Below are 17,495 nucleotides of genomic sequence, written 5' to 3' on the forward strand. Positions count from 1 at the left end.
TAACCACAAATCCCTAGGCTTATCATAGTAAGTAATGGGTCATGGAAAATAACTGAGTGTGCATGCAAACGTCACTAACATCATCATACATAACTCATGCAAGCTAGACACGCATGCGTCACGGGATGATGGCCTCTGTCAAGCACCCGGAATGCGGAGTCCGTGCTTAGGGGGCAACGTCATCCCTCGAGCGCCTGGAACGCAGAGTTCACAATTTCGACATGAATTAAACATATGCATACGTATAGCGAAAGCTAAAGGAATGCAAGCAATACCCAGATAATTAACCCAATACACTCGTAACAATTAATCTGCTTAGTCTCATTCATGGAGAGCTAATCTAAGGTAAATGTGGAAAATAACAGAGTGTGCATGTAACCGCCATCTAACATCATCACACATAATTCATGCAGATTAGACATGCAAACTCAAAAGGGCGATGGTCTCCATCAGGCACCTGGAAAGCGGAGTTCATGCTCAACGGGGCGATGTCATCCCTCAAGTGTCCGAAACGCGGATTTCACCTATTCAACATGAATTAAACATGTGCATCCATATAGCGGGAGCTTAAACATACAAGCAACACCCAGGTAATTCTCTCAATATGCTCGTAACAAACAACTTACATAATCTAATTCATGGAAAGCTAATCTAAGGCAAATATATTAGTATGCATGCAATTCAAACGAATCCTAAAAGTATTTCTTCCTAAATACCGTGTGGTGACTTACCTGGTTGACACGTGCCCTTTTGCTAGCGCTTCTGCACAAATAGCGTGTCCACTGATTTTTTCGAATTAGGTCCTAGATCACATAAAAAAATGATTAGAATTGAAATCGAGATGAAAATCAGGCAAACAGAGGTCGAACGGACGAAAAAGTGAAACTCACGCACTCCCACGCGCCCAGACAAAGTCTAGTCGCGGGTGTCACGCCGAGTGCCGCGCGCGGGTCGAATTCTGTAGTCACGGTTTGCTAGGTTGTGATTTGGTTCAGTTCGGTTTGGGTCGGTGACTCCACTTGCTCATGTGGACCACGGGTCGGCTATGGTTCGGGTCATCACACATGTAGCGGGTCGACGAATGGAACGCGGTCGGTCGACGGTTTCAGACGTCGCGTGTCATGTCCTGGATGGAGCTGCGTGGCTCCACTCGTCGCCTAACGCGTGTCCGCCGCCTGCCTAGACACGCCACTCCTCCCGACGGTTGAAACGTGGCGGCCGAAAAACTTTCCCTCTCCTCCGTTCTGGGAAAGAACTCTTGGATCAACGGTTTCGGTCACGATTTCGGCCAAGTCCCTTCATGAAATATGTGGGGAACTCTCCCTAGATGAAGATATTGTTGGGAATAAACTTAAATGAAAAATGCAGTTTTTAATTTTAATAAGTTTTTGAAATTGAGCTATAAAAGAAAAAGGCAAAATGAAAGGCCAATAATCATTTTAGTAAAGGGTGGATTGATGGGATAGCCATTTTTAGCCTTTATAAACGTATAAATTAATTTGTTATTACAAGAGTGTTTTTCAGGATTCTTTGTCTCCTTGTCTCTCTCAGACATCTCCTTTACAACTTCGTGAGTGTTATTTTAACAAATTAGTATCAGAGCGAGTTTTATTTTCTACAAATTGGTATAAGAGCGGACTGTTTATTTTCAACAAATTGGTATCAAAGTCAATGACGAACATGATGGGACAAATGCAGCTACCACGATTAACGAAGACGAACTACGAGAATTGGAGCATCCAAATGAAAGCTCTTCTCGATTCTCAAGACGCATGGGAGGTGGTCGAAGAAGGTTTCGAAGAACCGAAGGATACCACGGGTTATATGGCAGCGCAAAACAATGCGTTAAAGGAATTACGATCAAAGGATAAGCCAGCATTATACATGTTGTTCCGAGTTGTTGACGAGTCGAGCTTTGAGAAGATTGCAATGGCAACTACTTCAAAAGAAGCGTGGGACACTTTAGAAAAAGTGTTCAAAGGAACTGACCGAGTCAAGCAGGTGCATCTCCAACTCTTCGTGGTGAGTTGGAGAGCATGAAGATGAAGGAGTCAGAAAATGTATCTAACTACATTACGCACGTACAGACCGTGACAAATCAACTAAATCGAAACGGAGAAATGTTACCTGAGACAAGGGTTGTGGAGAAGATCTTGAGGTCGTTAACAGAAAACTTCGAGAATGTTGTATGTGCCAAAGAAGAGTCAAAAGACCTAACGAAGTTCACAATTGATGAGCTCGCTGGTTCTCTCGAGGCACATGAGCAATGTAAGAAGAAGAGGGAGGAGACACTCGATCAAGCGGTTCAAACCAAAGCATCAATAAAGAATGAAAAGGTACTCTACTATCAAAATATTCAAGGTAGAGGTTGTGAAAGTCGTGAAAATGGTTGAGGAGGTCAAGACAACAGAAATGAAGAAAATTATAAGGAGAAGAAACAGTCAAACCAAGAAAATTGGCGTGGAAGAGGACGCAATCAATGACGTGGTCAAGGATATAATTCCAACATCTAGGATTACAAATGTCAAAAATATGGTCACTATGCAAATAATTGTAACTCTGACAGATGTTACAATTGTGGCAGAATGGGTCATTATGCAAGAGATTGTCGACTCGAGGAAAAGGTGGATCAAACGATCAACCTAGCCTTGGATGACGCAACAAACGGAGGCATTCTCTTGATGGCCCAAAATGAAGAGTTGAACACAAAAGAACACAGTGGCACAAAAGACAATGGCGATAGTCGTAAGGCAGTGGACACTGTTGGAAATGAGGTGATGTGTAGGGGATGTGGCGAAATCCTGATAGTAGAGACAAGAAAATCGAAAAAAGATGAACAACTGGATAACAGAGAGCCCGAGCTCGAAGAGAGAGAGCTCCAATAGCCGGAAAGGCAATTTGAGGAAGAAAGAAGAAAGAAGAAAAATGATGAGAATGGAAGATAAAATGGAAGAAGAAAAGAAAGAGTTAGAAATGAAAGTTGAAAGCTTAGAAAAGGAAATTGCTGAGCTGAGTGAGAGTTCCTCCTATCTCAAACATGAGAAGGAAGAGAATGGGAAGGTAATCTTTGAACTTGTGAAGAAAGTTGGAAAAGGTGTGGAGAAAGAGAATGACTTGTTAATGGAGATTGATGCTCTAGTGGACGATCGAGTGAGGAGGAGAAAGATATAGAGATACTGACTCAACAGAGAGACTCACTCGACGTGAACCTGAATCAAGTCCAACAGGAGGCAGTGAATTTATTGATTGTGTTAATATAACAGATGCGGAAGCAATTTGGATCTTAGGTATTCTTAGAACATCAATTATAGTAAATAACTAGCATGTTCATAAGCATTAAATCTCAAGGTGTTTGAGTACTAACCTTTTGTAGTTCAAATTTCTTTTTCCTCACGAATCGGTTTCGAACCACCACTAGTGTCTTCTCCACTATTCTTCGGTCTTAGAACGGGATTGTGGAATCCGGTGAGTGACTAAACTTAAGAGGGATTTAGTATATATGAAGAGAGAGTTTGTGAGAGTTTGTGAGAGTTTTTTCTAAGGTTTTTCCAAGAGAGAAGTTCCATGTACCTTGAGTACTCTATTTATAAAGTTATGTTTGCATGTTCATGCAAATTTGAAATCACCAAACTTTGACACTCAAAATTTCACTCAAATGTTTGGGATTATGTGGGAAGCATGCAAGTTTTAGTTCACCACATTTTGACACTGAAATTTGTGGGGTTTATTTGTCAGCATGCAAGTTTGGTTAAACCAAATTTTGACATCTCAAAATTTCACACACTCAAACCATTTTTCCAATTAAGTGAATTCAACCTTTTGATTTTCTTTATTTTAATTCAACAATTAATTTAAATAATTAATTTCAAATCAAAATAATGATAAATTATTAATTAAACAATTTAAATAATATTTAACATTAAATTAAATGTCAATCCCAATTAATTATGGCACATATTGATTATCAATCCCTATTCATAATTAAAATATTTAAATTTTATTTAAATATCTCAAATTCTCTCTTTGTTTAATTCATAATTAAAACAAAATACTGTTAAATATATCGTATATATTTAGTGTATATTTTCTAATTTGAGTTTGAACACTTCAAACTCACTCGCACACTATTCTAAGGTTTAATCCCATATGAGCTAGCAGGGGGACCTAATGGACCTACAGATCATGGGCTCCAACAATCCGAGATTAACCGACTAAACTCATTAACCTTGTTAGCCAACATTCGTTAACTACTAGGACACTTCACTATAGCCTATAGTTGCACTCCCCTCACTATAGATATATTTCTGTCCATTTGATATAACCATTATTAGTAAGTTATCATTCACAGGTTGTTTGTAACTGGAGCTAGGTCAATTTACCGCTTTACCCCTAAAGTTACTTCTTGTTTCTTAAGTCCCACTGATCCTGTAAAGAACAATTGATTTGTGGTTTAACCACCAAACTGAATACTTAAGGGAACAACCTCTCTATTATCCCTAAAAACGGGTAGGAGTGAATTTCATCTTACACCCTATGTCCCAACTATTCATTCAATCTTACCTCTAAAATGGGAGGCTTATTGAGTCGGCGAACTCGGGTCACTCTCACCCATGCAAATCTAAGGATAATTTTGAATAAATAGGAGTTCATAGTTAGCACAGGATTAAGATCGAGTTACCTAGGTCATCGAATGAAAAAATCAGTCTCAGCAGTAAACGAAATTATAAAGTGAGAGTGGTTTTCTTCATGGTTTGATCTTATGCAATACTCATTGCATAAGATGCCCCCACTCACATGTCTCCACATGTACAATTTAGTGATCACATTGTTTATATCATATACAAAAGTGGACCACATCCATAGTGTCCCCAGAATAAGGTACTCAATTTTATCCATGTACTATAGATCATTTTGACTATATACTTGAACTTAACCCACTCTTATGTCTCTACATATAGTTCAAGTAATCATACTATAGCCAAAGTGTTCTTAGTTTATTGGATTTAAATTAATGATCGTAGCATTCACTTTATTCAATAACAATCTTTACTGAATAAACATTAATAATAACTTTACTGAAAATAAAATATGTTTTTGTTTACAAACTATGAGTTTTAGGACACAAAACCAACAATTCAAACATATCATATCTTAACATATCATATCGTCATATACATCATAAGATTCACATATCATATCATATACACATCATTTCATAATAGTTTGCATATACAAGCATATGACATGTGTGAAGCCACGGCACGTGTCATCACTTAGCATACAATTATAACCAAACCGATGATAGGGTCACTTGCTTGGTTGGCCTAGGCCGAAACTACTATGACTCTTTGATGCTATTTTAACGCTGCTCACTGAAATTTAACTCTACCTAAGGAGTTCAACGTCATAAATTAGAATTCTACAATGGAAATTGGCTCACCTAGTTTTGCAAAAATAATTTAAACCACTCCTAATAATTTAAACTAAGCCTAATTTTGCATAAATACTTTAAACTTACTCCAAAAATTTAATCTAGCTAAAGGTATTCATACTAACAAACACTTTCGAAGAGTTGAAACTAGTAGAAAATGACCCGAGCGTATCAGGCATAAGTCGGATCAGCCAAAATACGTCCCTAGAGCCGTCAGAAAATGTATTCTCTGACTCGTTTCGAACGGTTCAAGTGAGATCATAAAATGAAGTGAGGGACCTCCCTATTATAGGAGGCCTACCCCAATTTCTCAGTTTTAAACAATGTGGAAGAGTTCCCTTCCTTTTTTATCCTTTTTTTTCTTTAAAATTTTAGGTTATTATATCATACACATGCAAAGGGAACTTTTGTCTCGAAAGTGTCTTGATCTTGAAATTACTCGGGGTCTTTCTCCCCATCTCTTCCTTCTATTTTCAAATAGTTTCTTTCGCTTGATGGTTTTGTAAAAACCATTTTTCTCATATAGAAGCCCTCCACTTTTTGGGCTAAAATTCTTCTTGGTCTTTTCTCATAACTTGGGTCATCGTCTACTTGTAAGGACTCGTAATCTACGACGTGAGTCATGACATCCAAATTAAGGACGAGGCAAACAGTCTCATTTTTATTTCGTAGATATGAGGTAGGATGCTTGCTTTTTGAGTTGCCTTAATACTCTAATTAGTTATCCCTTCAACACATCATTAAACTTTACTAACCTCCATATATCATCCAGCACATCTTTATACTACGACTAAGGCCAGTAATTTCCTTAACTTTCGAAAGCTCTTGATGTTCAATATATCGCCGCGTGGGCCTTCTTTCCTCTTAATGACCAGAGCTACTACACTCTCGGAACAAATGCTAAGGAGTGTGAAGTCCTAACTTAGTAGTTCATGTGCCTATAACTCGGTCTACCTCAACTTTGCTAAATTATCTTGTCCATGCTCTTAAGAATGACAAGTAGAATTTCATGAGTCCCATCAAAAATGTCTTAAGGGGTCCTTAAGAATTTTGAAAGCATTTTAGAATTCTTACATGGGTATGTTGGTCATTTACCACTCCAATTCTTGGTTTAAATTCTTAACATATTCCAATGGCCTTATAACTTTGTATAATTATTTTGAACTATGACATAAGACTTTTCATCAAATTTCATGTCATTTAGAAGTCACGTTAGTTATAAGTCAATGGTACATAATTATAGGGATATTTTGGTCATTTTACGCCTACCTTTAGTTTAGCCCCTTTATCGTAATCTAATGGTCACCAAATATTAAAAAAAAAAAACTTTATCATGTCATATTGTACCTTCTAAAATTTCATGAGCAAAAGAATTCCTATAGTAGGTTTGTGGCTCATGCGCTTCATTAAAATCAATATTTATGTAAACACTAAGGTTGTAAAAGCTTAAATACTTAACTCTCCTTAATTTCAACCTTCTCACTTTCTTCCAGACTTGGTTACTTCCATCAACTACATCACTATTTAATCAATTTTTTGCATTATATTGTCCTCTTGGTAATTTTTTTCATACCAATACTTTAGTTTCAAATTTACCTACTTCATAGCGATTAAATTTTCTTTCGACACTACCATTTTTAATAGTCATAACAGACTATAAGATATTTTTATCTATCAAGTTTCCTTGGTCATTTTCATTTGAAACTACCGACTCGTTAGTAATGTGCATCATACGACTGAACTTGAGCTAGTTAAATTACTTGTTGACAGTCTGATTCATTAGACCCTTAACGACTCATGTCAGTGATGACCCGAATGCTGGGGAGAGGCTCCAAGCCAACAACTTTATGGGAGGGGGAGACAAACCTCCAAAGTAACTTGTGTTCACTCTAAAAGACCATTCAGAATGATGAAGAAAAGGGTTGGTTGAAAGCGTCAACCACGACAATTTCAAAATGGAGATAGAGATCTAATCAAGTTGATGTCAAATCAATTCCATAAAAAGCATCAAGAACCAAGGACTAGTGTGGAAGTACTATGGACCATTCGAAGTTATCCATAAGGTCGGAAAGGATTCAATTGCTCCCATGGATGTGGACTAGCCCTATTATCCATGTTAGTAATTAGAAATGTTATTATCCTGACCAAAAAGACACCAAGCACAAGGAGGTGGTACGACCTCATGCATCGAAGAAGAATTTTGCAATGAAGAAAGTATGAGAGCCTCTAACAAAGAAAACGCGAAGAGTCGACAAACTAAAAAGTGGTTTTCAACAGTTTCTAACAAATTGGAAGAGACTCCTCATTACTGTGATCAACTGGAAGCGCGTCGAGAGACCTGAAGTCAATCTCATCATACATCTCTAAGTTTGTGAAGAGTTTGTTGACAATGACATCAACAAATTGAGTGGAGGAGGATGTCATGATCATACTTGTCCAAGGCATGTTGTTTGTGGCTGCATGTTGGATGTCTCATTCATGCTTGTCTAGGACATGTTGTCCATGCCCGTTCCAAACCCTTTTTTTACCTGCTTTCATGGTAGATAGGTCTTTATCAGATACCCTACTCACATTTTTCCATATAACCGATTTAGATAAAATCATTTGTAACGATTACAAAGTGAGATAGTAACCGTCCAAGCCCAAAGCTAGCAGATATTGTCCTCTTCGGGCTTTCCCTTCTAGGCTTCTCCTCAAGGTTTTAAAACGCGTTTAGAGATTTGTAAAGAATGTTGCGTTTTTCTCTCCAACCGATGTGGGATCTCACATAGTCGTATCAATATTGTTAGCAACATAAGACACCCAACCTTATCCATATACTATAGACCCTTTAGATTATTAATTGAACGTGATCCTCTTGCATCTCAACCACATATTGCTCAAGATTACACTGACAACTTTAGAATTTTCAAACCAGAGATAATATTAAATTATAAATAAAACAATTAAAATTATTATAAAAATTTAAATAACTAATTAAAGGTTTTATGACATAAATTCTAACATAAATAATATGTAGATAAGCCACATAGTACGTGTTAATCATATATCATGCAACTGTCCAACCTTACCTGAAGACGTTCCAATAGTACACTTATTTATCTTGTTAGCTGAAGCTGAAGTCACTAAATTTTTTGAGTCGATGTTCGTTTGATCTTATCTATCGAGGTTTTGTTTCAAAACTAAGGTTCAGTTAAGGGTTTGGCTTTGAAGTAGAGGTCCGGTTCTAAAACAAACTCCAAATTTGCTTCCTATCTTTTCTTTTTCTTTCTTTTTTTTGGTCTTCATTTACTTCTTCTTCATATTATCCAAATTGGTGTTAGTTAGAAATAAAAGAATAATGGTATGGTGATGGAGAAATAAGGCAAGCACTCAGTTGAGATATTGTATGTCATATGAGCATAAATTACTTCTCCGTATGTTACATATAGACACATATATCACGTTATTATTCATGTTTCTTTTCGTTTTCATTGAGATATTGAGTGTCAAGTACAAAGATTAGAAGTCAATATTCTCCATATACAAGTACGAGGATGCTTGGCTACAAAAGTCATTACACAATATACCATTCAAGTACAAAAGATGATGATTGATATAGTTGTAGAAAAGGTATCAAGATGTAAGGGGTCGATCATAGTTGTTGGATGATGAAGTCCCACATTGGCTAATTTAGAGAATGGTGATGGGTTTATAAATAAAAAATACTCTCTCTATTAGTTTGAAGCCTTTTGAGGAAGCCAAAGCAAAGGCATGAGAGCTTATGCTCAAAGTGGACAATATTATACCATTCTTTTTTTCTTTTTCTTCTCATCAAATGTCGATCACAATTAAATAAAAAAAATCCTAGTTTTAAGAAGTTTGAAGAAAATTATTTTATTAAACTAATAAATTAAATTATTATTTTGATGTTTATATTTAAAATTTTTAATTAATAAAAATGTTGCTCTCTCTCAAAAATATCCTAAATTTTTTATTAAAAAAAAAAATTTTAAGATTTTTAAGATATTCGTATCCTTAGTTGGGAGGAAAAATTGTCATATTTGTTTCAAAAATACTCTTAAATTTTTAAAATAATTTAAAAAATATCTTTTAAAATTCAAAAGTTTCAAAAATACTTTCAAAAGTTAACTAATACTCTTAAACTTTTTTAAAAACTTCAAAAACATTTTTTTCATTTAAAAAATACACAAATGTTCAAAAGTAACATTAAAAAGTTTGATATGATCTATGAGTAGTAGATAAATGGTTTTGATTCCTAAATTGACCATAAGTACGGTTTTTTTAATAAAAAGTATTGACAATAATACCCTTTAATCTAGTCTGTCTGTAAATCTTGAAAACATATTTTTATGGCATATTTTTTTTATTGCAATTATTATTATTATTATTATTAAATATGTTTTATTTTTTTATAAAATGGATTTATTGGAAAATTCAAACATACACAAATATTTTGAATTAAAAAAAAAAAAAACTTAGGCATGAAATTTGATTTATGTTATTTTTAATAGGATAAGATGTTTTCTGTTATTTTTAATATAAGTAAGATGTTTTTTCAAAATATGATTAGAACCTTTTATGACAAATTAGATTCTCCTTAGCATTAAAAATTCTTTAAATTGTTAAAAAAAAAAAAAATAACGGTTATGAATAATCTTTTAAGTTAGTTTTAAAAGGGATTAAAATGCTATAATTTTTAAAATTATCGATCGAGTAAATTAATTTTTAATTTGATTAAAAATAAAGTTTAAGTTCCACACCAGTGATGCTTGCGGCCCAGACCACTTTAGCGACAACCTAGCCACCCGAACCTGTGCCACCTTCGGCTGTCTAGCCCATACTAACAATACTCGCGGCCCAAACCACTCTTGATCTAGGTAATCCAACTCGGTAGCGTGCCAGTGGCTCAATCGCCTGCCAGCGACTAGACTTCTAGACCCCACTAACTCAATCCAATAAACCTACTCACGACCCAAATAGACTCTGGCACCTGCGACTGGCACTCCAGCTCTCTTTATGTGGCTTGGATGGCTCATATTGGAACAAAGCAACCTTTTCTACCATTTTCGACCTTTCTAGATCTAGTTTTTTTTTTACACTTTTTCAAGCGTTTAAGGTGGATTTGGGTTGTAGAGAACATATTAAGGATGACCCAATTCATTTCAGCCTACAACGACGACCAGCCCGTGCACTCCAGACGCTGCAAGACGCATTAACCCAGCCCAACAATCCGCATCCACCCCTCGACACACACCCGTCTCGATTCCACACATGTCTGACACATGCTCTAATTCCAAGAACTAGAAAGAGTCTAAGGTCATATTATAATTTTAAAGGATAGGCTCAATTATGTTAGGGTTGTGATTGCGTTACTGACATCAATAGTAGAGTGGCTTATTGAATATTGCTTAAATTATTCAAGCCGTGTTCTACCCTTATATTTTCAAGTAAAGTAAAACGCTCCTGCAGTGATGACGGTAAATGTTAGAATGACCATGGGAGTCAAGATTGGGTAGAAGTATGTATTGAATTTACATTTAGTAGTTGACTAGGGTTTTTGTTTCTTCATATTCCATATTAAAAAACTGTGTTATTTTTTATTTCTTGTTTTGAATTAAATGTGTAACTTCATGACCTCATTTGAAACATTCTACTTAAATTTTTGCATACGTTATTTCAGGTATGCATGTGATGACGTCACTAATTTAGGGGAAAAAACTTAAGGCTGTTACAGGAACGTTATGTCATGTAAAGAATAGATGTATGATTTTGCACCATAAGGATGTATCATAATTTGAAACAATGGGAGCTTATGCATTTGTATGTCACATGCATTTAGATTCTTCCCCGACTCATATACTATGGTATAATATGTGCTCCTTTCCCTATATGACTTCTAACAGCGTGAGCGTGCACGATCCCATAGTTAGGCCCAGGGGTACATATATGAGCCCTTTTGATGGTTGTGTGTAGAGAAGTACTACACATCCGAACTTACAAGTTTTATGGAAAGATAGATCCCATTATGATTAGATGTGATTGCATTTCTCAGCTCAACGATAAGCTACTTATTGATCATGTGCTACTTTTTTTTCAAATAATGACAAGATACTCATGAATGGATGACAACATTGCTGTGAAGGCCAAGAAAATAAAGTCATGATAGTTGTATTTTTATTATATAATGTAGCCCTTCGGTTAATCAAGACGTTGCAATTCTTTTTAAATTCTTTTTATTTCCATTTTGCTATTTTGTTGACTCCTTTGTCAGTTTAAATAACTTTTTTTAATAAACATTTAAGTCCATGCATGAGGTAGCAAAGAAAATAGGTGGTTACAGATAATCAACTTAAGTCATTAATCTACTAAGAATAGCTCATTAATGACTTGAAATTAAAATTTTGAACCCAAAAAAAAAAAAAAAAAAAACTAATAAAATTAAAATTAAAATTAAAATCTTTTTTGGAAATCTTTACCATTTTGATATTGGAATTGATAAGAGGTAATTAATCCACCCCACTTTAATTGGGTAGTCAACAATTCACGTTGTTAGGTTGAATGGCTCAATGACCTGACCTAGGGTCACGACCTCATGTATTTATATAGATGTGTATAATGAAGATTACATTCTAAATCATAGATTTGTTAACAAACTATGAAATCATAGATTTGGTAACAAAACTATGAAATCATAGATTTGGTAACAAACCAGTAAATCATAGATTTGATAACAAACTAGTAAATCATAGATTTGGTAACAATCTAGTAAATCACTAGATTATCTTACTATACACAAATATGATTTACTCTACGTTTAACACACGTGTCTTACTGATTTAGATTCGTGTCATTTTCGAAACATGTTAATGTCAGTCGGGTTGTTTCCACATTTACTACATCATCATGGCATAAAATATTATGCATTTTTACAAAATAACTCAATTAAATGTACCACTAGACTCGATTTATATAAATTTATTTATTTTTTTTCATGCTGACCATAAATGAACTATTTTATGTTGACCCGTAATAAGTATGAATGTAAAATTATTTATAAAAAAGACTCGGTATAACTCTACTTTTGAAGAGTTATAAACTCTTCCGCCATATCTAATGTATACATGTGGACTTTTGTGAGTTTGGTGGATGTGTAAGGATTAACCGATAAAACCCTTATCCATCACACATAGCAAGAATATGGCACACGAACAATCAAATCAACGTAACTCAACAGAAGCATGATATTTTGGTTAATCCAAAAATTCCGTCATTCTTAGTCACCCAAACACTAACAAACTTTTACATCGAGCCTTTAAGCTCAAACTTAAAATTGATTCTTAGACATGATGAATCTAATACAATAAACTTAGCTCTAGCAACTCAGTTAAAAAATGCCTTTTATAAGGGTTTTAAAAATATTGGAAAAAAAATTGGAAAGATTGAATTCTTGGGCCGGCCTTTTGGCAAGATTGAATTCCGGCAAGATTGAATTTCCCATTTTGTATAATACATAGTAATTTCCAGATAACAAGATTTCACCGCTTATCAAACTCATCCCAAAAGCAAAACGCCGCTGCAAAATCCACAGCCATCGACAGAATTTTTTAAGCAAGCGCCTGGTTGTTGCCCAGGCATTTCGCCCCATTAGCCTTGATTCTTTAAATTGATGAATGAATGGACCATCGCAGGCTCTGTTCAATTCAAAGCCCCTAATCGCCATTGTCCACCGCTGCGAGTCACTACTCCGCCGCTATGCTGCCGCACGCTCTCTCAGCAAAACCAAGATTCTCCATGCCCACGCAATCACTTCTGGGATTCTCCACTCCTCCAACTTCATCGATCTTCAATCAAAACTCGCTGTGTCGTATGCGTTTTGTGGGTATGTCCCACTTGCACGCAAGCTGTTCGACGAATTGTCTGACCGAAGTTTGTTTTTATGGAACGCCATAATTAAGATGTATGTGGACCGTGGCTTGCATTTTGATGCACTTAGAATGTTCTATTCAATGATTAACTCGGGGAAGTGCTGGCCAGATAAGTATACGTTCCCATTGGTTATCAAAGCTTGCAGTGAGATGTCAATGCTTGATGTTGGAGTTTTGATTCATGGACGTGCTTTAGTATCTGGGTTTTCCTCAAACATGTTTGTGCAGAATTCTTTGCTAGCAATGTACATGAACTGCGGGAAATTGGAGCTAGCGAGATGGGTTTTCGATGTAATGCCGGAGCGGAGTGTGGTTTCGTGGAACACAATGATCAGTGGATGGTTTCAAAATGGGCAGCCAGAGGAAGCGCTGGTGGTTTTTAACCGCATGATGTATGCAAGAGTGGAACCTGATTCTGCCACAATGGTGTCTGTATTGCCAACTTGTGGTTACTTGAAGGAGTTGGAATTGGGAAGAAAGGTTCATAAACTAGTGGAAAACAATCATTTACACGAGAGGATTGAAGTGAGGAATGCACTTATTGATATGTATTCAAGGTGTGGTTGTATGGATGAGGCATCACTAGTTTTCTCAGAGACGAAAGAGAGGGATGTTATTACTTGGACTTCCATGATTAACGGCTATATCATCAATGGCAATCCGAAGAGTGCTTTGGCTCTTTGCCCGGCAATGCAGCTGGATGGAGTAGCACCAAACGCAGTGACTTTAGCTTCTCTTCTCTCTGCCTGCGCGAGCTTGTGTTGTTTGAAGCAAGGTAAGTCCTTACACGCTTGGGTAATGAGGCAAAAACTTGATTCTGATGTACTTGTGGTTACTGCTTTAATAGACATGTATGCAAAATGTAATGCTATGAGCTATAGCTTTCAAGTGTTTGCTAAGACATCTAAGAAGAGAACTGTGCCTTGGAATGCGCTTCTCTCAGGGCTTATTCATAATGGGCTGGCAAGAGAAGCAGTGGAACTCTTTAAAACTATGCTCATGGAAGAAGTAGAAGCAAACCATGCTACTTTCAATAGTCTTATCCCAGCTTATGCCATTCTAGCAGATTTAAAGCAAGTGATGAATTTACATTCTTATTTGGTGAGATCTGGTTTTATATCAAGAATTGCTGTTGTCACTGGTTTGATAGATATATACTCAAAATGTGGATGTTTAGACTATGCTCATAAAATTTTCGACGATATTCGGAACGAAGACAAAGACATTATTGTGTGGAGTGTTGTGATAGCTGGGTATGGAATGCATGGACATGGTGAGATTGCTGTCTCACTTTTCAACCAGATGGTTCAATCTGGGGTGAGTCCGAATGAGATAACTTTCACTTCTGTTTTACACGCTTGTAGCCATAGAGGTCTGGTAGATGATGGTTTGGCGTTGTTCAAGTATATGATTGAAAACCATCCATCCAGGCCTCGCCCCAATCATTACACTTGCATTGTCGATCTTCTTGGCCGTGCAGGTCGATTAGATGAAGCATATGATATCATTAAATCAATGCCATTCAAGCATAACCATTCGATATGGGGGGCTCTGCTTGGTGCGTGCTCGATACACCAGAACGTCGAACTAGGAGAGGTGGCAGCGGAGAGGCTTTTTGAGCTTGAGTCAGAAAATACAGGAAACTATATATTACTTGCAAATATTTATGCTGCAGTTGGAAGATGGAAAGATGCAGAGAAAGTGAGGCATATGATGAGTAACATAGGCCTAAGGAAGATGCCTGCACAAAGTTCAGTTGGTGTGTAGGAAAATTTGAAATGGGAAGAAGTTTTTAGAGTATAATGTATAATATGTTCATTCAAATTCTCAATGATCATATTGAAGATCATGCTGAAGGCGTGCAGGCAGGGCCTCCTTCCCCCGTAAGTACTTTCTCCCTCATCTCCTCCTTGGCTTTCCTTCATTTAATCGGTAGCTCTCGCTTGATGTACACAGGGTGGGGTGTGGACAAAGAAGCTTTCTCTATCTTCAACCCGCGTTCGAATTGCTCCGTCTCGACCCAATCCACCTCGCCGGTCTAAATCATCTGTGTGACCCGACCCAACACAATATGACTTATCCATGTGTGTCATGTGTCATGCAAGGAGTGTCACGATTATGACCGTCCAAGGCATGTTGTGTGTGCCCACATGTGCATGTTATGCTAAACCCTTTTATTTGCCGAATTAGTATATTATTATTATTATTATTATTATTTTGTGCGTATGACTTCGACAAAATGTCTAGAGTAGACATGATTTGTCTCAACATGTACAATAGGAGATCCAAGTAGTCATCAAACCTCCCATCAACTAAATGGTGTAATTTTCCTTCCCTTCTTTCTACTTATTTTCAACTAATTTCTTTGCTCATGTTTTATAAAATATTTTCTCTCAAAATGTGAGTTGAGGCTCGACCAAAGTACGATTTTACACAACTAACTTGTTCGTTGAATTAGAGTAAAAAAAGTGATTTTTATACAACTAACTTGTTCGTTAGGTTAAGAGCAAAAGAAGTGCTATTATGTAACAATACTCGTGGCAAAACAATTGGCTAAGTCACACGTCGATTGACTCACCAAGATCGAATATTTTCCTAGAAGGCTAAGTAGCATAACTAGATGAAAGAATTAGTAGAATTAATGCTATGTCTTAATGGGTTGCCAATTAAAAATTGATATTTAGGGTTGACTTCCTAGAAGAAATAGTATTCGACCGAGTAGTTCAGAACGCAAGTAGCTTTAAGAGCTTTGTTGCACACATAGAGGAACATATTGAAGAGCTAAACATTTTATAGAAAACCATGTTGAAGTTTTTCAATGAGTTGGCTAAAGATGTCAAAACAATAATTGATGTCATTAGCAGAGAGAGACAAAATAAGCACCCGAGTGATTTTGACTACGGCGGGCGGTAGAGAATAAATCCTCAACCTACATACATGTTGAGCTCAATAAATTGAAGATCCTAAAATCCAAAGCCTTAAAAAAAGAATCGAGATGTTAAATAACCAAAAATTTCATCTTTGATGTGGAACAATACTTCAAAGTTAGAGGAGTCTATTCAAGGGACGAGAAAGTTACCCTACTCCTAATGCATCAAAACTCTACTGATCCTCAAAGGTAAATGATATCCAAAATGGAGCATGCACCATCAATTCATGGAAATGCCTCAATAAAGAGTTTAGAACTCAATTCTTCATCGAAAATATTGAATACACAATGAAATAAAAATTACGAAAACTAAGACAGACCGAAAGATTAAGAGAATATGTCAAGTAGTTATCTATACTAATGTTGAATATGTTGAATATCAAAGACATGTTGAAAAAGACAAAGTATTTTAGTCTGGTGAGAGATTGCAAGCATGAATGAGAACAAAAGTATACGAACAAACCGCCACATTTATAGCCGTTGAAAGACTCGAGGACTTTTTGTGGTGAAGCCAACTTTCAAATGAAACAAGCACTGGTCCACAACACCAGGAATAGATATTTCAAGCCTATGGGTCAAAGGAATAAGGGCACGACCAAAACAAATGGAGGGGTTGAGTGACCAAACAAGGGAATAAATAGACCATCTCAAAATACAAATGTTGGCTCATCTAGAGGGGCTAACCCCTAAGGAACTATCAACCAATGCCTTCATAATGCCCCTTTACAACCACGGACTTTATCAATGCTCTCATCAAGTCGCCCTCAGTATCCTTTAAGCCTTAGCTCTCAATCGAGTAAGAGCACTGTGATAGTCTGAGGTGTGACTCATAACTTCATCTTCAATTAAGAAACCTCTAGACTAAAACTCAAAGTAGAAAGAGACTGACAAAATGAAAGTAATTAATTTCGAGACCTTACCCGTCATAGGAGTCTCCAAGAGAGTCTCTTTAAAGCTAGTGGCTTGGTTGGGATAAATTAATCTTGTTGTGGTTTGTATATATGACTTCGACGTACGTGGTACTTGAAATGAACTTTCTTCTACAACACAAAGTAATCCCAATGTCATCAGCAAAGTTCCTAGAGATCACTGACCGCAATTCTAGAGTTATCTCTACCAGCATCAAGTAGTCGAGTGGCATAAGAATGATTTTCACCTTGCAGTTAAAGAAAGGACTTGCTCAAGAAGAGCCCACATTCACAGTCAT

At 36.4% G+C, this 17,495-nt stretch overlaps 1 protein-coding gene across 2 annotated transcripts; it reads left to right on the top strand.

Annotated features, from left to right (window-relative positions):
- The first annotated feature begins 12,938 nt into the window (after positions 1–12,938).
- LOC111479890 (pentatricopeptide repeat-containing protein At5g39350) lies at positions 12,939–15,719 on the top strand. Of its 2 annotated transcripts, none has more exons than XM_023124775.1 (2): positions 12,939–15,242; positions 15,316–15,719. In XM_023124775.1, the coding sequence occupies exon 1, from the start codon at positions 13,105–13,107 to the stop codon at positions 15,124–15,126; it is 2,022 nt and encodes a 673-aa protein (XP_022980543.1). In that variant the 5' UTR covers positions 12,939–13,104; the 3' UTR covers positions 15,127–15,242; positions 15,316–15,719. The 2 variants fall into 2 exon arrangements, with proteins under 2 accessions (XP_022980543.1, XP_022980544.1); XM_023124776.1 differs by having other exon boundaries at positions 12,939–14,134; positions 14,303–15,719.
- Positions 15,720–17,495: the final 1,776 nt, after the last annotated feature.

The sequence above is a fragment of the Cucurbita maxima genome, unplaced genomic scaffold (genome assembly GCF_002738345.1).
Source record: "Cucurbita maxima cultivar Rimu unplaced genomic scaffold, Cmax_1.0 Cma_Scf00005, whole genome shotgun sequence".
NCBI lineage: Eukaryota > Viridiplantae > Streptophyta > Magnoliopsida > Cucurbitales > Cucurbitaceae > Cucurbita > Cucurbita maxima.